This window comes from Mesoplodon mirus, assembly GCF_964341445.2.
Source record: "Mesoplodon mirus genome assembly, chromosome: 3".
In the NCBI taxonomy this organism is placed as follows: Eukaryota; Metazoa; Chordata; class Mammalia; order Artiodactyla; family Ziphiidae; genus Mesoplodon; species Mesoplodon mirus.
This window is the reverse complement of record NC_138978.1, coordinates 146,310,939-146,336,653: the sequence shown is the minus strand read 5'-3', so window position 1 is coordinate 146,336,653 and position 25,715 is coordinate 146,310,939. Positions and strand designations below refer to the sequence as shown.

At 49.7% G+C, this 25,715-nt stretch overlaps 2 protein-coding genes across 2 annotated transcripts in view; both read left to right on the top strand.

Moving 5' to 3' along the window:
* Positions 1 to 25,715, top strand: part of LOC309799867 (U3 small nucleolar RNA-associated protein 25 homolog) — a 351,890-nt gene that overhangs the window by 10,816 nt on the left and 315,359 nt on the right. The window lies entirely within an intron of this gene.
* LOC309799868 (BCL-6 corepressor-like) lies at positions 226 to 16,866 on the top strand. The gene is made up of 10 exons (XM_082613473.1): positions 226 to 514; positions 5,042 to 5,291; positions 5,714 to 5,956; positions 6,536 to 6,717; positions 6,936 to 7,199; positions 12,083 to 12,249; positions 13,463 to 13,545; positions 13,978 to 14,055; positions 14,222 to 14,378; positions 15,807 to 16,866. The coding sequence occupies exons 1-10, from the start codon at positions 416 to 418 to the stop codon at positions 16,096 to 16,098; spliced, it is 1,815 nt and encodes a 604-aa protein (XP_082469599.1). The 5' UTR covers positions 226 to 415; the 3' UTR covers positions 16,099 to 16,866.

The following is a 25,715-nucleotide window of genomic DNA, read 5'->3' as shown; positions in this document are numbered from 1 at the left end:
GTTTTGTAGCAGGTACGGATACGGGTTTTTGGTAGCAGTGGAATGACACTTGCAGCCAGAGCCAGACCCTCCAGAGTGACAGTCTCCTATGGGAGGGAGTGGAGAGTACTCGGATTCTCCCTCCAAAGGCAGGGGTTTCGTTAAAATGAGATGAGGGCTGATGAAGGCACCAGAAAGATGAGCATAATTATTTTCTGTGGCAGGCTTGTTTGCAGTCATTAGGAGTTGACAGCACGCTCCAAGGGCGTGGGATAAACGAGGGCGTTCTTCCTGCCAGACAGGGTGTATTATGTTTTGGAGGCAAAATTGGAGAGAAAGCTAGTGTTGCCTCGAGTCACGCTCTGCGGTCCCATCAGCTGCTCCCCCACTGGGGTTGACTTCGGGCTTTGCCCTCGAGACTTCCTGGGCTAATGAGATGTGTTGGCAGCAAGTGGAGGTCTTTCTCCCGCTTTCTTCAGTGTGCGTGCTTGTGGCCTGCAGCCTGCTCCGGACCCCAGAAACCTCACCGGTGATGGTGAGTGAGGGCACCTAGGTGAACGTCGAGGACAGGGTGGGCGTGAAATCCTCCTGAGACAGGACAGTCGGGGGTGGTGGGCACGTTTGGGAGGCCCAGGCCCTTGGACCCAGTTGTAGGGTCGGCGTTCGCCCGCACGCTTAGGTCGTGGATGCCTGATGCAGTTCGGGAAAATTGGGGTCAGCAACAGCGTGTGCTTCTCTCTGCTGCTTGGAGCACTGCCCTCCCCCAGCTCATCTTTGGGGTCAGACAAAGGCCTGTGGCCAGGGTTCTGGGTAAGCCACGCCGGGACCGGTTTGTCCTACGTGGCTCCCGTAGAAGGGGATTTCTGTGGGTAGTCAGTGGCGGCCTTACCCGAGTGATGGGGCTCTTGATGTGCCTGGAGTAGACGATTCCGAACTCCTCCCCTCGGGATTGGAATGAAAAACGGAGGGTCCAGGCCACCCTGGAGTGAAGCAGCAAGAAGGCCTCCCTCCTTGCCTGTGCTCACAGCTGACACGCAGCCCTTACCCTCCTGAGTGGCCTCATAACTCAGCTCTTGGGGAAGTTTCTCAGAGAGATGTGATAAAAGTGGGCAAGGCCAAGTTCACGGGGATGCACTTTTCTGAGGAGGGGATCTGCCTGTTCTGGGTGGACGGTGAGGGAGGCTGGAGGAAGGGAGCGGGCAGTTAACCGGCCTCGAGTCTTCTTGCCCTTTTCTCCAGCAACGTGGCCAAACCCAGGGTGGCCGCTGCCCTTCACGTCTCAGTGGCCTCACCCACCCTTCTTCCCAGAGACGTTTGTGTGCGTCCTTCCCAGTCTTTCCTGCTGAGCGTGGAGATGAGAACTCGGTATGGCTGATGGGGAGCAGGGCCTGAGCCCCAGATGATTCCGAAAGCCCCATCCCCCCACAGCCTGCCTCCAATCTCAGACCGACCGACGGGTCTCTTCCTGGAGCACCCGGGACATGGCCCAGTGAGCCATGAATCGCCACCATGGGAGGGCAGGAGAAGGGTTGGGGAAGTTGAGGGGCTCCGTTTGAAAGACTGGGGCAACGGAGGTGGGTTCCCCATCCACCTTCTGTCTTATAGAGACATGGGGTTTGTAAATAGCTGGTCAGGAAAGGCCTCCTGAAGGGGCCACTGTTCTTACTGCGGCCTCCACGTCCAAGGCACAGCAGGCGTTTATTCCATTCAGCTGGATATGAATGGGCCTTCTTGTTCTTGGGCCATCATGTCTTGAGCTGATATGGGCTCAGGTCCTTCTCATGGGTGTCGGTGTGGCCGAGAGCCGAGCTGTGAGCACATGGGAGCTGGGGCGGGGATTTGGGGCGGGCAGGGGTCACAGAGAGGGTCCAGGACGCCTTCAAGATGCCTTCCCCCTTCTGAGGCAGCCCCTACCCATGGAGGGACCAGGAGCTTCTAAGGTGGTGGGTGCTGTTTGCGCGGCCCTGGTTGTCCTGGTGCGGGTGCATCTTGTTGCTAGGGGCTTGTTTAAAAAAGAAATTAACTTGAAAACACAGTGGCTGAGATACTCATTTATTCTTTATGGTCACATGGGTGGCTGAGTGAAATGTTTATTTTGGAAGTTCACCAAATGAGTTTGGAGGTTCCTCAGACTTGGAAGTTCATCACTAGGAACCCTCAGTGGCATTTGAAGATGGGGCGGGGCAAGGAGGCATTGGTCCCTTCCTTCTCAAACTTGGAGTAACCATCTCCCTTGCCAACCACTTGGCTGGGACAGGCCTAGGACCTGCTCAGTGGCAGTGCCTGGCCAGGAGCTGGAGGAAGCCTCAGTCAAGGGGCTTCATGAAACTTCTTTGCTCAGGGCACTTCTCTTCCAGCTGAGCACCTGCACGTTTGTAAACTACTTTGGAACAGAGGTCCCCTGCACTCCTTGTGTAGCGGGTGTAACTTTGAACAAGGTTAGCCCTGACTGGAGGTGCTATTATAGTTAAGCTACAGAGAAGGGGGTTTTAATCCTGGGGAGCCTTCCAGCGACTCAGAACCCTCTCACCTTGTTGAGGCCTCACTGGGCATGGCTCAACAGTGGTGAGGGTGCTTTGTTGGCACAGTGACTTGTAAATGTTGCTGTGGTGATGCTTCTGTGAGGTGATGCTATGGTACAACCATAATGAATTTGGGATATATGTGCTGTGAGTCATAGGACCATGCTGCAGGGACCACGTTCACATCTTGCTTAGACTGGGTGACCAAGGGCACATGGCTTCCCACTTTTAGAAGGGCCAAAAGTAGCAATGATGGCAAAGCCTGATGGTTAGGATCCCCGTGTGTCTATTTATCTCCCCATCTCCTTTGCCCTCAAGGGTCATCCTCCTGTGGGTCGTGGTTAGAACAGTCTTTGAGAAGCTCCAAGTGACACGGAGCCTCTACCCCATAGCTGGTGGCCATGGGTATCTTGGGCAGTCGGGGTGGGTGTCGTTCAGGGTTATTACTGGCCTGGGTAAGGTCACACTAGCGTAAGGTCTTGGGGGGCCTTAGCTGAGGGGAATTGAGATCTTTGCCCTAAAAGGCTCCGGGGTTGGGGGAAGGGTGGATGGACCTAGTTTGGAAAAAGAAACTTTAAAATTGGACATGGGGGTTCTTAAGGTAGCCCTTCCATTCCTCCATGGATCCCCTCCCACGGAGCTTTTAGGGAAGGCTGATTGGACCAGAGAAGTCCAATGGTGTAACCAGCAGGGCTCACCTCTTAAAATTTCCTACATTTCAGGCCTGAGATTCAGGCTGGTCTGAAAGTCTTGGCATCTTTTGGTTAAAGGGCTTTTTGAGCCTTTCTCTGTGCTGAGCCCGGCCCGTGATTATGAAGCCCACCCTGGAGGGAGGCTAGCAGTAACATTCCCACTTTACAAGTGAAGGGGGCCGAGTTGTAAAGCGGCGCCATTCCTGCCCGAGTGTTTAAGAGGGTCACAGAGCAGCCGGAGTGAGAGTTGCAGCACGCCGTCTTCACCGGGCCTGCGGTAGCCTGGGCTGCATCACCCGTAAGCACAGGCCAGGAGTTTGGGGTTTCTCTTGCTGCCATGACAGGAGACCCTCGCGGTTGGGGTGATTCCACCATTCTGGCAAGAGTAGGTGGGGATCTGTCCCACCTTGGGATACCCTTGGAGAAAAGCTAAGTGTGTTCCACCATTGAGAACACAGGTCAGGCTAGCCCAGGCCAGGGTGAGGTTCATCCCCACAACTGACTGCCATTAAATGCTGGGAATGCCCCCAAGAGAGGCTGATCAGGGGACCAGCCGGCTGGGCAGAAGTGGGAGTGATACTTGAAGTGGTCTAGGGAGCGGAGGAGGAATGCGAGCAGCATGTGAGGGGTCTGTCTATGATTTCATCTAGAAAAACGGGCTGTGGGAGCTTAGCTCAGGTGTTAACGAAATACCAAACTCATACACCCACCCCCACCCCCGGCCGGTGATGGACACAGGATCATCTTCGGGGAACTCTTTAACAGCACAGTGATCATTATGGAATTATTTGTGTGTTAGAAACAATGTGACTAGCAAAGCAGTTGAACTGTTTCTTTGGCTAGAGCAAAAGTGAGGAGTGATGTTAGGCTGGGGTGATTGGAGGAAAAGCCCCAAGTGGATGCTAGATTGAGCAGAGGGGGCAGGAGCAACACAGGCGGAGCTGAGGTGTGAGCAGTTCAGCCCTGCCCGCCGCCCCCCCACCCCCCACCCCCCATGAAGGGAGTTGGAGTCTTGTCTTTGAAATATCCTTAGATGCTTGTTGCCTGGGAAGGAAGGCGTGGAGACGTGCCAGGTGGGGTGACTGGTGTCACTGAGGGCCTTCTTCCTAGACAGGAAATAGGAGCAGCCCCTCGATGGCAGTGAAATGCTTTTCCCCCCCACGGGGTGTGGAAAGAGGACAGACGGACTTGGAGCAATCTGGTTGAGTTCTTTGAAATTGCCCTTGACCCTTGTGTGTGCACCAGGAAGCCTTTCCTTTCCCTTTGCCAGGCTCCTCTTCCCTTGGTCTCCCCAGCTTCCCAGCCTCCCGCCATTCTTTCCCTACCCTTTTTCTTCACCCTCGCCCCTGCTGACCCAAGTGAACATTGGTGCTATGTCTGTGTAGATGGCAGTTGGGGGCTATTTGGTCTCTTGATGACATCAGCCTTTTTTTGTTTACTAGCAGCTGTTTCCATAGTAATTTGTAGCTCCGCCCTGATGGGTTGGATCTTACTGTGAGGTCACTCACCGCCCCGCCCCCCCCTTTAAGAGTAAGCCACCTTGGAGAGTTAAGCAGTTAGGGAGTTATCTCACATGCCTATAGAGGGATGGTGTAGATGCCTCACCTTGACCCTTGAAGGATGGATCGTGAGTGGGCTACGTGCCTCATTTTCTGCTTTCTTTGCTGGTTGTGTTCAGCTGTCCTTCCTTTGGGACGTCTTTCTGAGGGTTTTGTGCTTCCAGCGTGTGAGGCCCCTGGTCTCCAAAGGGAGGTGGTCTGTTGGTAGCAGATTGCCTTGGTCATGGGGGTCCTGCCTGCTCCTGGTGATCTTTGTTCCCTCCTTTCCGGGTTGTCTCCCCTCCCCTAGAGGAGTGTTAGGATGGAAGCAAACCTGACCCCTTCGAAGCCCCAGAAGACAGTGAGGACTACTTCATGGACACGGAGCCCCCCAGAGAGCCCCCCCGCCGACCAGGCGGCCCCGGACGCGTCACACAGCCCCACCCTCCGGCTGAACAGAAAGCGCAAGGTCTCTGGCGTTAGGAACCACACTGAGACCACTGTGGAAGAGCTCCCGGAGGACTCTCTGCTGAAAGCCAAGCGGAGACGGGTCTCCAAAGGTGAGCTCGGTTTCGCTTCAGGCCCGCAGGGCACCCTACGGAAGTCCTGGAGCGGAGCAGTGGAAAGTTCCAGTGCCACCCTGGATCCCTGGGGGGAGCCACTCACACCTCCCCACCCCCCACCCCCCCAAAGCCAGGTGCCGGGGCTGGAGCCCAAAGGTGGCCAAAGGCAAATAGGCCCCCTCCCGAGACTTGGTGACAAGTTCAGCCAACACAGTGACCACACCCCTCCCCTCCCCCACCCCTGTTAGTGATGTGTAAGACAGTTTGTTCCCCGCCCCGGGGGGCTTCTTCATTAATTTGTAGTTATTTCTCCATTAGCTGACTGGCCTGAGAGGGAAATGACAAACAGTTCCTCTAACCACTTAGAAGAGCCACATTATCGTGAGCTGACCAACCTGAGGTGTGCATTGAATTAACAGGGCTCCATCCCAGAAAGCAGCGCCGCTTGCTGCACCTTAGAGAACGGCGGGAGCAGCAGGTGTCGGCAGCAGAGAGCAAACCTGGCTGGCAGGGCAGGAAGGAAGTGACCCAGGCGGTTCAGCCTGTGGTCACCCCCCAGGGCAATAGCATCTCCGAAGAGAAACCTGGCAGGAAAAGGGCAGAGGCCAAAAGCAACAGAAGCTGGTTGGAGGAGTCCCTGAAATGCAGTGACAATGAACAAGGTACGCACGGGGCGGGGGGCGCTCCTGGAGGGTGGATCACCCGCCCTCTGGGAAACGGCCCTAGAGGGGACCTGAGCGCCATCCAAGTTGACAAGAGTAGCGTGTGGCGAGCGGGGAGTTTTCTCCATGAGGTCCTTTCAGCCTGCACACTTCCTTATGGAATGGACAGTGAGGCGGGAGCTCGACTTCCTGGGCTGCTCCTCATCACCCAGCCCGCGGCTGGGCAGGAAGGGAAGTCTTGGGTGACCCCGGGCGCTTGTCAGTGCCCTCATTCCAGCCTCAGGCTGTCCCCAGTCGCCCTGTCCCGAGCACCCAGGCCCCCCACGGGTGGGGACGGGAGCGCACGAAGGGCTGGCTTCTGCCCTCTCTTGCGGCCCTTTAAAGCGACTTGCCATTTGGCGTTTCGTGGGTTAGCCTATTTGCCGGTTGAATGTGGGATAATTAAAATATTAGTGCTTTGAAAACATAATTGGTATATCTTTAAAAACTGAAGCTGCTCCAACGATCAGTGCTAACAATGGGCTTTTCTTTCCTCACCGGCTACAACTGTGTAACGCCTGCTTCTTCTCCCCCTGACAGATGTGCTGTGCATGGACGAAGAAATGGATTGGCAGCCTTCGCCCCTGCCGCAGAAATACACCGACGACAGCGAGAAACCATCCGGGAAGCGACCGTGCAAAACCAAGCATTTGATCCCTCAGGAGCCCAGGCGGGGCTTGTCGCTGCCAGGGGACTCCTACGTGGACAATGCGGATGGCAAGGTACCTCTTGCCCCTGGCTCTCCCCTGCCCCCCGGGCCTGTGCAGGCACATCCCGCCTGCCTACTTCTCTGCTTCTGGGGACAAAGCTTTCCTTTTCCTGAACCCCTCCCCCCAAAACGTCACTGCCCCTTCCTAGGGGACCTGTCTCCTGGGTGGTGGTGAAGTTTCCAGGTAGTAAAAATGCAACCCTTTCCTCGCGCGCCGCCTCCCCCTGACAGAGAGGAGGAAAAGTGCTTTCCTCCACTCAGGAGCGGCCTGAGCCCAGTTCCGACTATGATCTTTCGCCGGCCAAGCAGGACCAGAAGCCCTTGGACCGTTTGCAGCAATTGTTACCAGCTTCCCAGGCCTCGCGGCTGATATGCTCAAGCTCCCCTCCAGAGACCACCCAGTCCCGCCCGATGCCACCGGAAGCGCGGAGACTTATTGTCAATAAGAACGCGGGCGAGATCCTCCTACAGCAGGCCTCCCGGTTTGGCTACGAGGTGAGCATCCTTGTGGGTGCCCCGGATCAGGATCCGCCGGCTGCTGCTCCTTGGGTGGGGGACACACTGGCTGGGGATGGGGGGCGGGTCTCAGAGCCCAGCCCCCTCCACGTGGCGGGCTGGGCTGGGTGTTCCAGCAGGGTGTTTGCGTTGGCCCCGCTCACACTGCGGGCTCTTTGGTGGCTTGTTCAGTCGTGGTGTGAAAAGAAAGGCAGGCCTCTCTGATGTTCTGTTCCCGTTCAGGCAGGTAGGCTGCTTCGGCCGCTCCGGCTCACTTATCTCTGATATAAAATCTGACCTAACCCAGGGCTTGGCGACCAGGGGAACTTCAATGAGCCCTTTTGGATTCTGAATAGCAAGAGGGAGAGTAGTTATTAGCTCTAATAACTTGTGCTGTTTGGGGCAGAGTGATGCCCCTGTGGGGTAGCGGGTGGGAAGTGTCTGTGCAGAGTAGGGGTGGGAGTGGGGCAGACCTGAGCAGTCTCTTTCTGAGAGGGCACGGGAGCCGAGGGCTGATGGGCGGGGAGCAGGGGTTGAGCCTTGCACAAAAGTCCCTGTCCACACTGCTGTATCCCAACCCAGCACGGCTGATGCCAGTGACAGCCTCTATTGCTAGAGCAACATAGACAGAAAGATAGGTGATATCTGCCTAAGCCCGTGTGATCTGTAGTAACTCCTTTCACCCTTTTAACATCTTCACTTGGGAGTAATGAGTACAGTACTAGCCCACTCTCGGATGAGGAAACTGAGCCTCAGAGGGGTTAGCTGATACCCGTACAGGTAGCAATCCAGCAGTGCGCCACAGCCCACCACGCTCCTCAGCAAGACTGGCTCACACTGGAATTGCCCTTTTTACAGTTCAAAACCTCTGTGAGACAGATGACTCCCTCTGCCCTGTGCAGTTCCCCCACCATACTTGTCAGTAGCAATTGTGATGTAATAGCCCACAGGGCAAAGGCATTTTTCTGTGCTGGCATCAGCCCTCTGGGAGTTGAATGGTGACAGTAAAATGCGGTTCAGCAGGCTGAGCGTGGAGGTGTGGATGAGCACTGGGGTGGCAGGACCCAGGCTGGCCCGGAGCCCTGGCGCCCACACCCTCAGCCAGCTCTGTGCCCCTGTCCCCCGTCTCCCGTCGTCCCCCCACCCCTGTCCATAGTGCCGTGAGCCCTTCGAGGTGTGCCTGCCTTGGCCCTAAGGCATGACTGTGGGTGGGAAGTTGGAAGCACTAGGGCTATGCTTGGTTTGGGGGTGTTTTTTGTTGTTGTTGTGGGTTGAATGTGCTGTTGTTTATATCTACACGTCTCTTGGAGACCTCTCCATTAGCTAGAGAGCACTTTCTGGTAGTTAGCGCAGTTACTTGCAGGTGAAGTCCAAGGAGCACCCAGTTGGTTTCCCAAGAGCTGAGAGCGGGCGCCTAGGAGGACAGAGCAGATGTTGCACATAGTGTTGAGCTAGACCCCCCGTGGTTGAGAAAATAGTCTCCTTGCTTCCAGCAAACGCTGGAGGTAGGGGGGAGCCCCCTAACCCCAACTTTTAGGTTAGGGTTGAGAAAGTAGACTCCCGCTTCCAGCAAATGCTGGAGATGGGGGGGCGGGGTGCTGCTGCACCCGCCGTGGAGGGCGGGGCTCCGAGCCCCACCTGTGAACTTGGCATCATTTCCATCAGTCTCCCTTTGGGACCAGAGACGTCAAAAGACCCTCGTTGGTCTTAAGACAGTTTCCATTTTGGTTTGGTGGCTCTGAGGCCTGGACCAAGGGGCACTTAATCCATACTTTTTTAGGCTACCTGGCCTTTGATTGCACAGGAAGCCTTGGGAATGTGTACGGTCGGATTTGTTTTTTTCTTCAAATGTAAATTTCAATATGTAGATTACACAGATCACCAGTGTTGATGCTGAACATTGTGACAAGTAGATGAACGCTTTCAACTTTGAATCCAACTTTCTGGGATTTCTCTGGGCAGAATTTTAAATGTTGGGATGATGGCCCAGTTGGGAGATGTGGCAGCTTAAACCTTTTAAAATTGAAGGACAGTTTGCTTAACCAGATAAGGGTGTGGTTTGGGAGGGTTTTCCTGAAGTTCTGTCTTCAGCATTCTTGGTTATTTTCTTCTGCTTAGCCAAAGGTACCATGTGCAGTATAAAGGCTGTCTGAGCTTTATGTCATGATAATCTGGTTCTGGAAGTTTAGAAACACACTCTGGCTTCAGATCCGCGTTAAATAGATCACTTGTGTGGCCAAAGACCTCAAACCTTTCCCTCCTGGGAAAAAGGCTTCTATTTCTTAGGCTAAAACACCAGTGTGCAGCCACATGCTTGTGCCTTTAGCGGTGATGGTTAAATTTTCTATGAATTGAATAAGTCATGTTTTTTAAAAAGTTAATGAGGCATTTAATTAATGAACAACGTCGGGCTTATGGCCTTTATGGTTACATTTTGCGGGTAATGGCATTCGGCTTATAGCCACTGAACAGAGAGCTGTCCAACAAAAGCAGTTGGATTTTGCTTGGGAATGGGTGGGATGCCCTTCAGACACTCCCATTTATTTCTAGCGGAGAAAATAAACCAAGGAATGTGTTGCGTCGACAGACTCGCCCCGCCTCTTCACCTTTCAGTTAGAGAAAGTGTTGGTGGCGACGGTTGCCATCCATTTGAGGCCATCACCCTCCTAGCTAGGAGAGTGTAGTTAGCCCACTTGACCCCCAACAGAGAAGGCCTGTGGGATGCTCGTCACAGCTGGATTGCATCCCTCTAACTGGGGCCCTCTTGGGCCTTTTGAATCTTCCCAGCTGACCAGGTATCAAAGACCTGAGTTATAGGTCTAGTACTTCATGTTAATTGAACTTGGGGTTTAATATCTCTGGGCCTCAGTTTCCAAGTGTTGAATGAGGATAGTACTACCTTCTTTTCCTGCTATCTCCTGGGTTCCTGTGGGTGACAGAAGACGTCCTCATCTGGGGAAATGAGAAGCACTGTGTAAATAGTGGGATCAACGTGGTTGAGTTAGGACAGCCCGTGGCAAAAAGTCTGACCTGGCCGTGGGGCTACTGCTGCCTTTGCTGCCATCTTCCAGGAGAAGAGAGTTGACTTACCCATCAGCTTGGACGGCCTTTCATTTCTAGGTACCCTTGAATCTGCCCTAGTAGTGATGAAGGTTTCCAGGTGAAGGCCATGATTGTCACAGCAAATAAACCCTGGGTTGAGTTAATTGATCTGTGCACAGCAGTTGGTGGCGTCCAGACCTGATGCCAGAGCCACGTGACAGGGCCTCTCCCTGGCTGGGGCACACAACTCATTAGCTTGCAGCCGTCCACTCAAGTCTGGCTAGTGAGGGCCTGCTAAAAGAGCAGCAGCCTCATGCGGTATCCTGGATACCAGGGCTCGGGGCAGGTGGCCTGGGAGCCCAGAGGATTGTGGGCTTTCTGGCAGGTTGGGATGTAAACGGAGAAACGCATTCGTGGGCGTGCCTTTTCTCTTCCTCCTCTTGTTTTGGAAGGGAGCTGCTGCAGTGACCTGAAGTAACAGGGCACCGATGGCCAGGTTTACCAGCATGCCCCATTAGGTTCACGTGGTAAGCAAATGGAACATTCTAGTTCGCTCCCAAGTGAGTGGTCACCTTTGATTGGCGTGTCCTCCAAAGGGCATAAAAGGTTTTACAGAACCCATCTCGCACTTATGGGCGGCTAGAATGACCCCCGTTTTGGGTTTAACAGATGAGTTACCTGAGAGATGTCACAAGGAGGCCTGTTCTGACCCCATCCCATCCCCCCTTACCCAGCAGACCATGTGCTGGGCCACATGTACGTTCTGCCTACTCCCAGCTCTCAGAACCTGACAGCTCTCTGCTGGGCACGACTTACCCAGTATAAACAGTATACCGTGTTTTCTGGTGGCAAATGCTTTCGATGTGTCTGAAAACTTTCTTAAGGTAATAAAACATTGAATATATTCCTGCTCTGCTTACTGGGAGTGATTCATATTGATATTTTAACAAGCCAAAGAAATAAGGTTAATAACAGTGATTCTAATGCACAGTGTTGACACAGAACATCTCCGGGGGGGGGGTGGCGGTGAACGTTTTATTTGATTCTTGAAATGTGGAGGTTGCAGCCTGTGGTGTATCAGGTTCCTGTCATTAACTTGAGTAAATATGAAAATATTAGACTGATTCTGCCCCGAGAGGGTGGAGTGAGGCAAAATAGAGGGTGGGGTTATCGGAGGCATTTTGTGTCATTCCTTGAGGATGGAGGGAGAGAGCTTCTCTTTAACTCTACTTAACATACAGACGAGCATCTGAGGCCCAGGTTCTGATTTGGGGTCTTAACAGGGGGCGCGAGGATGTAGCTGACCTGGGTGTCCCTGCTTCTCTAAGCTGGGGAATGTTCTCCGGCTGATTTAAGCTCTCTTTAAGTGTTGGTCATCCATACTTTTATCTAAACTTGTGTTATCGTCCACTGCCACCGACTGAACAGACCCATCAAGTGAGAATGGTCTGTGCTTGGCAATGTGTCATCTAAGATGTTAGCAGCCGTGACACCTCTGTACTGGTCACGTCGGCCCCTGGGCTGAGGGCTTTCATCGCTATCCGAATGCGTCCTCTCAGCAGCCCTGTGGAAGCTTGGAGAAGTTCAAGGGTAACTTGCCCATGGCCAGGCCACTGGTGCAGCAGAGCCTTAGACAACACTGTCTGCATCTCCAAGCCCTTCTCACGCACTCTCGCCCCCCCCACCAGGATGCCTGCCACCTGCCCGCGCCATGGTGGGCTTTTGGCCCCAAGGATGTATGCCTTTGAAAGTGGGCACCGCCAAGCTATGGGGAGGTCAGCCTTACAAGGTTCACTGTATGGTGGTCTGATGGTATCTCCTCTCCTCTCCTCTCCCCGTAGGAAGTGGTCTTGTACTGCCTGGAGAACAAGATTTGTGATGTGAACCACCGCGACAACGCGGCTTACTGTGCCCTGCACGAGGCTTGTGCAAGAGGTTGGCTCAACATCGTACGACAGCTCCTCGAATGTGGCGCCGATGTCAACTGCAGTGCCCAGGATGGAACCGGGTCAGTGGCGGTCTTGCGCTCTTGGCCTGGCCCTGCTGGGGCATAGGCAGTGGTTCTCAGGGTGTGCGGGGAACCCCAGAAGGAAAGATGGAGAGTGAGTGCCATGTAAGCACACTGATGGCGGAGTCCTCTAGAATGGAATCGGACAGATCTTTCTGGCAAATTTACATAGAACTTTAAAACTCTGTGACGCTCTTATGGACAGAAGTCCCTGAAAATGTTGAGCCTGCATGAATAATCAGGGATGTTCTCTTTTAAGACCGTGGACTCTTCACTAGCGTGTGTTGAATCTCAATCTTTAACATATATGTGAGTTGAAAGTTCCAGGAGTACAGACAGGTCCAGTGGCAACTGGCTTGATAGGACCTGCCGTGTCCACCCACATCCCCGGGCCTGGCCCCCACTCTGTCCTTGACCTCGGTTTATTGGCCAGAGGCCCAGTTCTGAGTCAGCCCAAGCATCTTCCTGGTTGTACCTGGGATGCCACCACGAGGCAGGGCACTGGGGCTTTCCTGACGGTCATAAAATTAGCAAAACCGTAAGGTATTTGGTGGTTCATGGTTTCCAAATAGCATCCTTTCTGGATGGGACTGCGGACAGTGTTCCTGACCCCAGCGGACACGGGCAGGACTCTGTACCCTCCTGAGAACTCGCCCTGCCTGTCGACTGCTTCTGGGCGAGAGGGTTGATCACTCATCTCCAAGTTGGTTTCAGGAGAGGTTCCACTTTGCCCCTAGTTTCTTTTACAAACTGCACTTTTGGGGTTTTGTTTGTAATGGTATAACAGTGGCTTGTCGTATCTGCTTCCGTGATGCTGGGTTTCTTGCCCCCACCCCGCCGTACGTGACCTTCTTAACAGTCTGTCACTATTTAAGTTCATTGGAAACGTTTTCATCGTGGCCTGAGTTCCTCCTTGGGCCATGCATTAAGAGAGATTTGCATTGAAGAATTAGGCCTGAGATGGTCCCTTCACCTGTCCCGTAAAGGGTTATGTGTTGAAATAACAGAGTAATTTGTCGCAGCGACCGTACACTCACCTCCTCAGTGAAATAGCGCGCCTATGAGGCTTGGCCGCACACGCTCGATTTTGCCCCGTATCCTTAGAAGCAAGTGTTGCGTGCACAGGTGTAATCCCCCGCACCTCTCCTAGGCCTCTCCATGATGCTGTCAAGAATGATCATCTCGAAATTGTCCGCTTGCTCCTCTCCTACAGTGCTGATCCTACCCTGGCTACGTACTCAGGTAGAACCATCAAGAAAGTGAACCACAGCGAACTTCTGGAGAAGTTCTTAACAGGTACGGCAGAGGTCAAGACACGGTCTTGTTCAAGCATCTAGACGGTGACTTCACAGCCTTTCACCTGGGTTCCCCCTACCCCCACCCCCCGTTTACCCTAAGTGACCCTTTACTGGGAAAAGCGGCCCAACGTTAGTCTGTCAAAGAAGAGATACATACTTTGAGTTTTGCAAGGTGGGGGGCTGGAAAACTCTTAGCTAGCCAGGCTAGCTTTTGTTTGGCAGGCTGGGGCGGTGAGGCGGGCAGTCCCTCAGGAAGGCGGGTGGATGCGTGGGGAGGTTTCAGTCAGATACCTGGAGGCATGTGCAGTGGGACTTGTCAGGAGGTGACACCAGCCCCAGCGTGAGATGTTCCCGAACTCCGCAGCATTTGCCTCTTAGCAGCAGGCGTTATCTTGTTTCTCTCTCTCTCTCTCTCCCCCTCTCTCTCCAGGCTGTTTAAATAACCTGCAGGCTCCTGATGACGGTAACCCCGGTTGCTCTTGGGAGTTCTCTGGCAGCTGTGTGTGTGGTGAGCAGCCTTGTTCGTTTCAGTTGGGCTTGTGGGGGTGGGGGGTGGGGGTGGTGCTGTGAGCAGGGCTTGCTTGGGAAAGAATTTTTCCAGGGTCCTTTTTGGAGAACAGCTGGAACCTTGCTCCAGCTTACTGACCTCTCTCTTGTTTGCCCCCCCCGGTTAGAACCAGATGATGAAAGTGGTTACGATGTTTTAGCAAATCCCCCAGGACCGGAGGACCAGGATGACAGCAACGAGGCCTATGGTGACCTATTGGAATTTGAATTTTCCGAAAGCCCCCTTTTGCCGTGTTATATCGTTCAGGTGTCCGTCGCTCAGGGGTGAGCGTGGCCAGCGTGTGGTCGAGAGCCAGCCCAGCTGCTCTATGGTGTGGCAGGAGTTAGAAATCCCCTTCAGCAGATGAGGGTGGATGGGTTGGGGGGTGAGTGAATTCCTCACCAAGTGTCCACCGACCTCACATAATGCAGTAGAACTTTTCCAGAAAAGTTTGGGGGGTGGGAGGGCTCCCCAGCCAACTGCCCTCATTGGAACACATCCCTAGAGCCCAAAGGACACGGGAGTCAGCGACTGCAATTGCACAGTTTCAGTCACTAAACTCTTGGGGAAGGGATCCTCCCCAAACGGCTACCGTAGGGGCCTTCCAAGGCGCGTGAGGTCCACGGGACGATACTGACGTACCCTCTTCTCATATAAGATTAGAGAAAGCCGTATGTGGCACCTGGGATCTTATGTGTCTTCAGATTTGCTTAGATCGAGTCTTGTCCCCACAGTCGGGCCACTGTGCCCCATGACCAACCCTTCGGAGTGAACACATCAGGAGACCTTGCTCTGCTGTGTGTTGACCCCGGTGCTTAAGGAGTAGCATCCTCCTTGGACTCTGAGGCTGGGAACGTGTCTGCCTTTGTGGTGACATTCTATTCGGGATAGAGATCATAAAGCGTGGCAGGGTATCAGGAAGGATTGTACCACCTCCCTTCTCGAAAAAGCCTCACTCCCGGCAGCATTGAGGGGCGGGTTGGAGGTGTGGGAAAGGAAAGGAAAGCCAGGTGACCTGGAGTGTTTCTCATGCTCTCTCCGTGAGGGCCGGAGGAGAGGAGAGGTCCAAGAGGTGTTTGCCATCTCCCTTGGGTTGGCATACAGACTGGTTTTCCCCAGTGACTAGAATGGGGTGCACTTACTTGGAGAGGGGTGACCTGAGTTGTGGCCAGAGCCAAGGCAGCACTGGGGTGGCCTGCAACGAGGCTCGTTCAGGGGCGCTGCTCCTGCTTTTGTCTAAGTTGGCTGATCCGCCCTAGGTGGTCTCTTAACACATGCACATGAGTCCAGAGTTCCCCCGCTAGAAGTAGATCTTCCGGGCTTCCCTGGTGGCGCAGTGGTTAAGAATCCGCCTGCCAGTGCAGGGGACACAGGTTCGAGCCCTGGTCCGGGAAGATCCCACATGCCACGGAGCAACTAAGCCTGTGCGCCACAGCTACTGAGCCTGCACTCTAGAGCTCGCGAGCCACAACTAGAGAAAGCCCGTGCGCAGCAACAGGCCCAACGCAGCCAAAAATAAATAAATTAATAAAAATTAAAAAAAAAAAATAAGAAGAAGTAGATCTTCTAAGGACAGTGAGAAGTGGGGTGGGGGGTGGGGTAATCAAAGTGGAAGCGGCAGGCCCTTTCACCGCCAGGAGACGGGTAGTTCATAGTTGGGAGCGCTTCTCATTTTGCCGGAAACTCAAACCACTGTCCTTTCTCTGGTGCAGGCCTCGTAACTGGCTGTTGCTCTCAGACCTGCTCAAGAAACTGCAAATGTCCTCCTGCATATTCCGCTGCAATTTCCCAAATGCGGAAATTGTCACCATCGCGGAGGCCGAGTTCTACCGGCAAGTGTCAGCAAGTCTCTTATTCTCTTGCCCCAAAGACCTGGAGTCCTTTAATCCGGAAAGTGAGGAGCTCTTAGATCTGGTGGAGTTCACGAACGAGCTTCAGACTCTGCTGGGCTCATCCGTGGAGTGGATCCTCCCCAGAGACCTGGACTCAGATGACAACTGGTGAGCTCGCCGGGGCCCGCCGTGTACAGTGTGTCATGGTGTTAATCCTTGTGCATATGTGTCATAATACGACTATTTCTGTAAAGAAAGGACACCATGAGACACGACTCCAGTCGGAAGGACTTTGAAACATGTTTTTTTCTTTTTAAACTTTTAAGTCAGTTTTTATGAAGTTGTTAGTAAAGTTTCTTTACTTTTCAATGTACACATGCTTTGGAATATGTTTGTTTTTACTCGGAACAATTGTTTCTTTTATTTTTTAAGGAGAAAAAAAATAAGGAAAAGGAGCTCCACACTTTGACTTAATTTCATACAAAGCTCCGACGACAGAGGCCATAACTGTTGAGAGTTGCTTTTGGGGCAAATTAAACCAGTAAAATTTTAAACTCTTCCTCCATATTAAAGGGATTGAATAAATTGGCCACTTTGGTGCACCTGTGTCCTGCGAATCGTCCAATTGTAGATGGAGGTTTAGAAAGTGAGTTTCAGTCTTGTTTAAGTCTCTTCCCATCAGACTGGTCTCGTGATTTCCTACACACCATGTTACTTCCTGTCTACCTTTCCTTGGTGTTGTTCATGCCTGGATTGTCTCCTGTACCTGCTCAAACCTTGGTCCATTCTCATTTGTACCATGGAAGTTTGTCATGCCGGATACTGTCAGAACTAATTTTACTTAAGTTTTGTTAAGCTACAAACCACACATTTTGTATATTTTCTGTTTTTTGTGTTTGTCTATATTTTATGATTTCGCTTCAAGAAATATATATATATTTTTTTCTGTGTCTTTATTCCCGTTTTACCCCTAGGTTCTTCATGACATTTTTTAAATTCCATATATATGTGTTAGCATACGGTATTTGTCTTTCTCTTTCTGACTTACTTCACTCTGTATGACAGACTCTAGGTCTATCCACCTCATTACAAATAGCTCAATTTCATTTCTTTTTATGGCTGAGTAATATTCCATTGTATATATGTGCCACATCTTCTTTATCCATTCATCCGATGATGGACACTTAGGTTGTTTCCATCTCCGGGCTATTGTAAATAGGGCTGCTATGAACATTTTGGTACATGTCTCTTTTTGAATTATGGTTTTCTCAGGGTATATGCCCAGTAGTGGGATTGCTGGGTCATATGGTAGTTCTATTTGTAGTTTTTTAAGGAACCTCCATACTGTTCTCCATAGTGGCTGTACCAATTCACATTCCCACCAGCAGTGCAAGAGTGTTCCCTTTTCTCCACACCCTCTCCAGCATTTATTGTTTCTAGATTTTTTGATGATGGCCATTCTGACTGGTGTGAGATGATATCTCATTGTAGTTTTGATTTGCATTTCTCTAATGAGTAAAGATGTTGAGCATTCTTTCATGTGTTTGTTGGCAGTCTGTATATCTTCTGTGGAGAAATGTCTATTTAGGTCTTCTGCCCATTTTTGGATTGGGTTGTTTGTTTTTTTGTTATTGAGCTGCATGAGCTGCTTATAAATTTTGGAGATTAATCCTTTGTCAGTTGCTTCATTTGCAAATATTTTCTCCCATTCTGAGGGTTGTCTTTTGGTCTTGTTTATGGTTTCCTTTGCTGTGCAAAAGCTTTGAAGTTTCATTAGGTCCCATTTGTTTATCTTTGTTTTTATTTCCATTTCTCTAGGAGGTGGGTCCAAAAGGATCTTGCTGTGATTTATGTCATAGAGTGTTCTGCCTATGTTTTCCTCTAAGAGTTTGATAGTTTCTGGCCTTACATTTAAGTCTTTAATCCATTTTGAGCTTATTTTTGTGTATGGTGTTAGGGAATGATCTAATCTCAAACTTTTACATGTCCCTGTCCAGTTTTCCCAGCACCACTTATTGAAGAGGCTGTCCTTTCTCCACTGTACATTCCTGCCTCCTTTATCAAAGATAAGCTGGCCATATGTGTGTGGGTTTATCTCTGGGCTTTCTATCCTGATCCACTGATCTATCTTTCTGTTTTTATGCCAGTACCACACTGTCTTAATTACTGTAGCTTTGTAGTATAGTCTGAAGTCAGGGAGCCTGATTCCTCCAGCTCCGTTTTTCGTTCTCAAGATTGCTTTGGCTATTCGGGGTCTTTTGTTTTTCCAAACAAATTTTGAAATTTTTTGTTCTAGTTCTGTGAAAAATGCCAGTGGTAGTTTGATAGGGATTGCATTGAATCTGTAGATTGCTTTGGGTAGTAGAGTCATTTTCACAATATTGATTCTTCCAATCCAGGAGCATGGTATATCTCTCCATCTATTTGTATCATCTTTAATTTCTTTCATCAGTGTCTTATAATTTTCTGCATACAGGTCTTTTGTCTCCTTAGGTAGGTTTATTCCTAGATATTTTATTCTTTTTGTTGCAGTGGTAAATGGGAGTGTTTTCTTGATTTCATTTTCAGATTTTTCATCATTAGTGTACAGGAATGCCAGAGATTTCTGTACATTAATTTTGTATCCTGCTACTTTACCAAATTCATTGATTAGCTCTAGTAGTTTTTCGGTAGCATCTTTAGGATTCTCTATGTATAGTATCATGTCATCTGCAAACAGTGACAGCTTTACTTCTTCTTTTCCGATTTGGATTCCTTTTATTTCCTTTTCTTCTCTGATTGCTGTGGCTAAAACTTCCAAAACTATGTTGAATAAGAGTGGTGAGAGTGGGCAGCCTTGTCTTGTTCCTGATCTTAGTGGAAATGGTTTCAGTTTTTCACCATTGAGGACAATGTTGGCTGTGGGTTTGTCATATATGGCCTTTATTATGTTGAGGAAAGATCCCTCTATGCCTACTTTCTGCAGGGTTTTTATCATAAATAGGTGTTGAATTTTGTCGAAAGCTTTCTCTGCATCTATTGAGATGATCATATGGTTTTTCTCCTTCAACTTGTTAATATGGTGTATCACATTGATTGATTTGCGTATATTGAAGAATCCTTGCATTCCTGGAATAAACCCCACTTGATCATGGTGTATGATCCTTTTAATGTGCTGTTGGATTCTGTTTGCTAGTATTTTGTTGAGGATTTTTGCATCCATGTTCATCAGTGATATTGGCCTGTAGTTTTCTTTGTGACATCCTTGCCTGGTTTTGGTATCAAGGTGATGGTGGCCTCGTAGAATGAGTTTGGGAGTGTTCCTTCCTCTGATATTGTTTGGAAGAGTTTGAGAAGGATGGGTGTTAGCTCTTCTCTAAATGTTTGATAGAATTCGCCTGTGAAGCCATCTGGTCCTGGGCTTTTGTTTGTTGGAAGATTTTTAATCACAGTTTCAATTTCAGTGCTTGCGATTGGTCTATTCATATTTTCTATTTCTTCCTGAGTCAGTCTTGGCAGGTTGTGCATTTCTAAGAATTTGTCCATTTCTTCCAGGTTGTCCATTTTATTGGCATAGAGTTGCTTATAGTAATCTCTCATGATCTTTTGTATTTCTGCAGTGTCAGTTGTTACTTCTCCTTTTTCATTTCTAATTCTATTGATTTGAGTCTTCTCCCTTCTTTTCTTGATGAGTCTGGCTAATGGTTTGTCAATTTTGTTTATCTTCTCAAAGAACCGGCTTTTAGTTTGGTTGATCTTTGCTATCGTTTCCTTCATTTCTTTTTCATTTATTTCTGATCTGATCTTTATGATTTCTTTCCTTCTGCTAGCTTTGGGGGTTTTTTGTTCTTCTTTCTCTAATTGCTTTAGGTGCAGGGTCAGGTTGTTTACTCGAAATGTTTCCTGTTTCTTAAGGTGGGATTGTATTGCTATAAACTTCCCCCTTAGAACTGCTTTTGCTGCGTCCCATAGGTTTTGGGTCGTCGTGTCTCCATTGTCATTTGTTTCTAGGTATTTTTTAATTTCCTCTTTGATTTCTTCAGTGATCACTTCGTTATTGAGTAGTGTATTGTTTAGCCTCCATGTGTTTGTATTTTTTACAGCTCTTTTCCTGTAATTGATGTCTAGTCTCATAGCATTGTGGTCGGAAAAGATACTTGATACAATTTCAATTTTCTTAAATTTACCAAGGCTTGATTTGTGACCCAAGATATGATCTATCCTGGAGAATGTTCCATGAGCACTTGAGACAAATGTGTATTCTGTTGTTTTTGGATGGAATGTCCTATAAATATCAACTAAGTCCATCTTGTTTAATGTATCATTTAAAGCTTGTATTTCCTTATCTATTTTCATGTTGGATGATCTGTCCATCGGTGAAAGTGGGATGTTAAATTCCCCTACTAGGATTGTGTCACTCTCAATTTCCACTTTTATGGCTGTTAGTATTTGCCTTATGTATTGAGGTGCTCCTATGTTGGGTGCATAAATATTTACAATTGTTATATCTTCTTGGATCGATCCCTTTATCGTTATGTAGTGTCCTTCTTTGTCTCTTCTAATAGTCTTTATTTTAAAGTCTATTTTGTCTGATATAAGAATTGCTACTCCAGCTTTCTTTTGATTTCCATTTGCATGGAATATCTTTTTCCATCCTCTGACTTTCAATCTGTATGTGTCTCTAGGTCTGAAGTGGGTCTCTTGTAGACAGCATATAGATGGGTCTTGTTTTTGTATCCATTCAGCCACTCTGTGTCTTTTGGTGGGAGCATTTAGTCCATTTACATTTAAGGTAATTATTGATATGTATGTTCCTATTCCCATTTCCTTAATTGCTTTGGGTTCGTTATTGTAGGTATATTCCTTCTGTTGTGTTTCTTGCCTAGAGAAGTTCCTTTAGCATTTGTTGTAAAGCTGGTTTGGTGGTGCTGAACTCTCTCAGCTTTTGCTTGTCTGTAAAGGTTTTAATTTCTCCATCAAATCTGAATGAGATCCTTGCTGGGTAGAGTAATCTTGGTTGCAGGTTTCTCTCCTTCATCACTTTAATTATGTCCTGCCACTCCCTTCTGGCTTGTAGAGTTTCTGCTGAGAGATCAGCTGTTATCCTGATGGGGATTCCCTTGTGTGTTATTTGTTGTTTTTGCCTTGCTGCTTTTAATATGATTTCTTTGTGTTTAATTTTTGACAGTTTGATTAATATGTGCCTTGGTGTATTTCTCCTTGGATTTATTCTGTATGGGACTCTCTGTGCCTCCTGGACTTGATTAACTATTTCCTTTCCCATATTGGGGAAGTTTTCAACTATAATCTCTTCAAATATTTTCTCAGTCCCTTTCTTTTTCTCTTCTTCTTCTGGAACCCCTATAATTCGAATGTTGGTGCGTTTAATGTTGTCCCAGAGGTCTCTGAGACTGTCCTCTGTTCTTTTCATTCTTTTTTCTTTATTTTGCTCTGCATCAGTTATTTCCACTATTTTATCTTCCACCTCACTTATCCGTTCTTCTGCCTCAGTTATTCTGCTATTGATCCCATCTAGAGTATTTTTCATTTCATTTATTGTGTTTTTAATTGATGCTTGATTCACCTTTAGTTCTTCTAGGTCCTTGTTAACTGTTTCTTGCATTTTGTCTATTCTATTTCCAAGATTATGGATCTTGGAAATAGAATCTTGGATCAGCTTTACTATCATTATTCAGAATTCTTTTTCAGGTAGACTGCCTATTACCTCTTCATTTGTTAGGTCTGGTAGGTTTTTATCTTGCTCCTTCACCTGCTGTGTGTTTTTCTGTCTTCTCATTTTGCTTATGTTACTGTGTTTGGGGTCTCCTTTTTGCAGGCTGCAGATTCGTAGTTCCCGTTGTTTTTGGTGTCTGACCCCAGTGGCTAAGGTTGTTTCAGTAGGTTGTGTAGGCTTCCTGGTGGGGGGGACTAATGCCTGTGTTCTGGTGGTTGAGGCTCGATCTTGTCTTTCTGGTGGACAGGTCCACGTCTGGTGGTGTGTTTTGGGGTGCCTATGGCCTTATTATGTTTTTAGGTAGCCTCTCTGCTAATGGGTGGGGTTGTGTTCCTGCCTTGCTAGTTGCTTGGCATAGGGTGACCAGCACTGTAGCTTGCTGGTCGTTGACTGAAGCTGGGTGCTGGTGTTGAGATGGAGATCTCTGGGAGATTTTCGCTGCTTGATATTATGTGGAGCTGGGAGGTCTCTTGTGGACCCGTGTCCTGAAGTTGGCTCTCCCACTTCAGAGGCACAGCACTGACTCCTGGCTGCAGCACCAAGAGCCTTTCATCCACCCGGCTCAGAATAACAGGGAGAAAAAGTAGAAAGAAAGAATTAGTAGAAGAAAGAAAGAGATAGGGAAAGAAAGGAAGAAGGGAAGAAAGGAAGGAAGGAAGGAAGAAAGAAAGGAAGGAGGGAGGGAGGGAGGAAGGATGGAAAGGAAGAAGGAAAGAAAGGAGGGAGGGAGGGAGGAATGAAAGCAAAAGGAAGAGTGAATGGAAGAAGGGAGGGAGGGAGGGAGGAAGGAAAGAAAGAAAGAAAGACAGGAGGGAGGGAGGGAGGAAGGAAAGAAAAAGAAAGTGGAAAGAAGAAGGGTGGGAGGGAGGGAGGGAGGAAAGAAAAAGAAAGAAGGAAAGGAGGAGCGGAGGGAGGGAGGGAGGAAGGGAAGGTAGGAAAAAAAGAAAGAGCAGGTAAAGTAAAATAGAATAAAGTATGAAATATAGTAGCGTTATTAAAATTAGAAAGTAATTATTGAAAAAAAAAAAACGGACCGATAGAACCCTGGGACATATGGTGGAAGCAAAGCTATACAGAGAGAATCTTACACAGAAGATTACACATACACATTCACAAAAAGAGAGCAGGGGGAAAAATCAAAAATCTTGCTCTCCAAGTCCACCTCCTCAATTTGGGATAATTCGTTGTAAAAAGAGGAAAAGGGCGAGAAGCCTGAAATCTTGCTCTCTAAGTCCACCTCCTTAATTTGGAATAATTCGTTGTCAAAAGAGGAAAAGGGGGGAAAGTCTTAAATCTTGTCCTCAAAGTCCACTTCCTCAATTTGGGATGATTCGCTGTCCATTCATGCACTCCACAGACGCAGGGCACATCAAATGGACCGTGGAGCTTTAATCCGCTGCCTCCGAGGCTGCACAGAGAGATTTCCCTGTCTCTGCTCTCACAGCTCCCGGGCCTCAGCCTTGGACCTGGCCCCGCCTCTGCGCGTAGGTCGCCGGAGGGCGTCCGTTCTTCGCTCAGACAGGACGGGTTTAAAGGAGCCGCTGATTCGGGGGCTCTGGCTCACTCAGGCAGAGGGGAGGGAGGGGCGCGCAGTGTGGGGCGGGCCTGCGGCGGTAGAGACCGGCGTGACGTTGCAGCAGCCCGTGGCTCTCCGTGCGCTTTCCCGGGAAAGCCGTCCCCGGGTCTCGGGACCCCGGCAGTGGCGGGGTGCACAGGCCCCCCCGAAGTCGGGTCGGACAGTGACCCACGCTCGCACACAGGCCCCGCGGCGGCGGCGGCGGGCGGCGGCGGCGGCGGCGGGCGGCGGGGACGGCGGCGGCGGGCGGCGGTGGGCGGCGGCGGCCGCCGCGGCCCACGCCCGTCTACGAGGTCCGCGCCTTACCCGCGGCTCGCGCCTGTCTCCGGCGCTTCCCCAAGCAGCCCTCTTAATGCCCTCTCCTCGCGCACCAGGAAACAAAAGGGAAAAAAGTCTCTTGCCTCTTCAGCAGCTCCAGACCCTTTCCCCGGACTCCCTCCGGGCTAGCCGTGGTGCACTAACCCCTTCAGGCTCTCTTCCTGCCGCCAGCCCCAGTCCTCTCCCTGCGCTCCGACTGAAAGCCGATACCCGAGCCTCAGCTCCCAGCCCCCCCGCCACGGCGGCCGAGCAGACAAGCTTCTCGGGCTGGTGTGTGCCTGAGGGCACCGATCCTCTGTGCCGGAATCTCTCCGCTTTGCCCTCCACACCCCTGTTGCTGTGCTCTCCTCCGCTACTCCGAAGCTTTCCCCCTCCGCCACCTGCAGTCTCCGCCCGCGAAGGGGCTTGTAATGTGTAGAAACCTTCCCTCCTTCACGGCTCCCTCCCACTGGTGCAGGTCCCGTCCCTATCCTATTGTCTCTGTTTATTCTTTTTTTCTTTTGCCCTACCCAGGTATGTGGGGAGTTTCTTGCCTTTTGGGGGGTCTGAGGTCTTCTGTCAGCGTTCAGTAGGTGTTCTGTAGGAGTTGTTCCACGTGTAGATGAATTTCTGATGTATCTGTGGGGAGGAAGGTGATCTCCGCATCTTACTCTTCCGCCATCTTCCTCCGGGTCCCAGGGGAATTTTAATGAGCCCTTTTGGATTCTGAATAGCAAGAAGGAGAGTAGTTATTAGCTCTAATAACTTGTGCTGTTTGGGGCAGAGTGATGCCCCTGTGGGGTCAAGAAATATTATGGGAAGGGAAATAAATAGCAAGATGTAAAGAGCAAAAAAGTCATCATTCTCTTTAAATTGTAGAACATCTATCTGCAATCATAATTATGATGCACTGTGGTATGTGTTAAAATAGTAAATACATGTAACGTCCCGTAGGAGCAGCAAACTCAGTGGTGTTGGTGAGGGTGTGTCATGGAAGTAATCACAAAGCAGGTGACTGTTGGTTGGGGTCCTGAAACATTAGTGTGCCTTCCCTGTGTCCAGTAGTGGTCTGGAGGGGTCAGGAAGCCTGCCTTTGAATTTGAGGGAACAGAGGGTTTGAGGTCCTCTCTCTTCTATTGCTCTAGTACACTGCATAGCAGCAGTATACTGGGTTTATAGTTGACGTTTAAATCGCTGATTGATCATTAAGATTGGGATGTATCTTTGGCAATGAAAATAGGAAGAATCGTATGCTTTTTCTTTTTTTTCTTTTTTTTCCTATATCTGAAAAGGTATGTGGTACTTTGCTGAGTGGTTGGGAATAAAGTTTGCAGTATTCAGTGTATTCAGTTTTAGTATCTAAATAGAATTAAACTGTTGCTGTAAACTGGAATAGCACTTTGTTACTGACAAGTTTTAGAATGCATCTGTTCGTCAATTACCTGTTTGGGAAGATTGTAGTTAATGATTTTAAGAATGTGGCTATAAACCTCCAACTGACTCAAGAAAAGCAAATAAGTCAAGATTGACAAATGTATAGGCTCTTCACCTTATTGTGTGTGTGGATTTTTTTTTCCTTTTAGTTATTTGTCAAGGTATAAAGAATTCTATCACACTTAAGACAAGTTAAGTAAACTTCACGGGGTGTATTCTGACATGGCATGGAGCAGATCACATGGCCTAGATCTTTTTTTTTTTTTTTTTTTTTTTTTTTTTCCGTACGCGGGCCTCTCACTGTTGTGGCCTCTCCCGTTGCGGAGCACAGGCTCCGGACGCGCAGGCTCAGCGGCCATGGCTCACGGGCCCAGCCGCTCCGCGGCATATGGGATCCTCCCAGACCGGGGCACGAACCCGTATCCCCTGCATCGGCAGGCGGACTCTCAACCACTGCGCCACCAGGGAGGCCCTGGCCTAGATCTTAAAGGTGATTTTATGTTTAAACTTTCATGAAAACATATGTGATTGAAACACATTAATATATTGATACAGAGGGCAGTTCATTTTTGTCTTTTTTTTTTTTTTTTTTGCGGTACTGTTGTGGCCTCTCCCATTGCGGAGCACAGGCTCTGGACGCGCACGCTCAGCGGCCATGGCTCACGGGCCTAGCCGCTCCGCGGCATGTGGGATCTTCCCGGACCGGGGCATGAACCCATGTCCCCTGCATTGGCAGGCGGTCTCTCAACCACTGCGCCACCAGGGAAGC

Excerpts from the sequence above, each read along its gene's own strand:
- LOC309799868 (XM_082613473.1), top strand. The coding sequence starts at position 416 with ATGTGTTGGCAGCAAGTGGAGGTCTTTCTCCCGCTTTCTTCAGTGTGC. Across the intron at positions 515-5,041 it reads CAGAAACCTCACCGGTGATG|AGGAGTGTTAGGATGGAAGC; the intron begins GTGAGTGAGGGC and ends CCCCTCCCCTAG. Across the intron at positions 14,056-14,221 it reads CTCTGGCAGCTGTGTGTGTG|AACCAGATGATGAAAGTGGT; the intron begins GTGAGCAGCCTT and ends CCCCCCGGTTAG.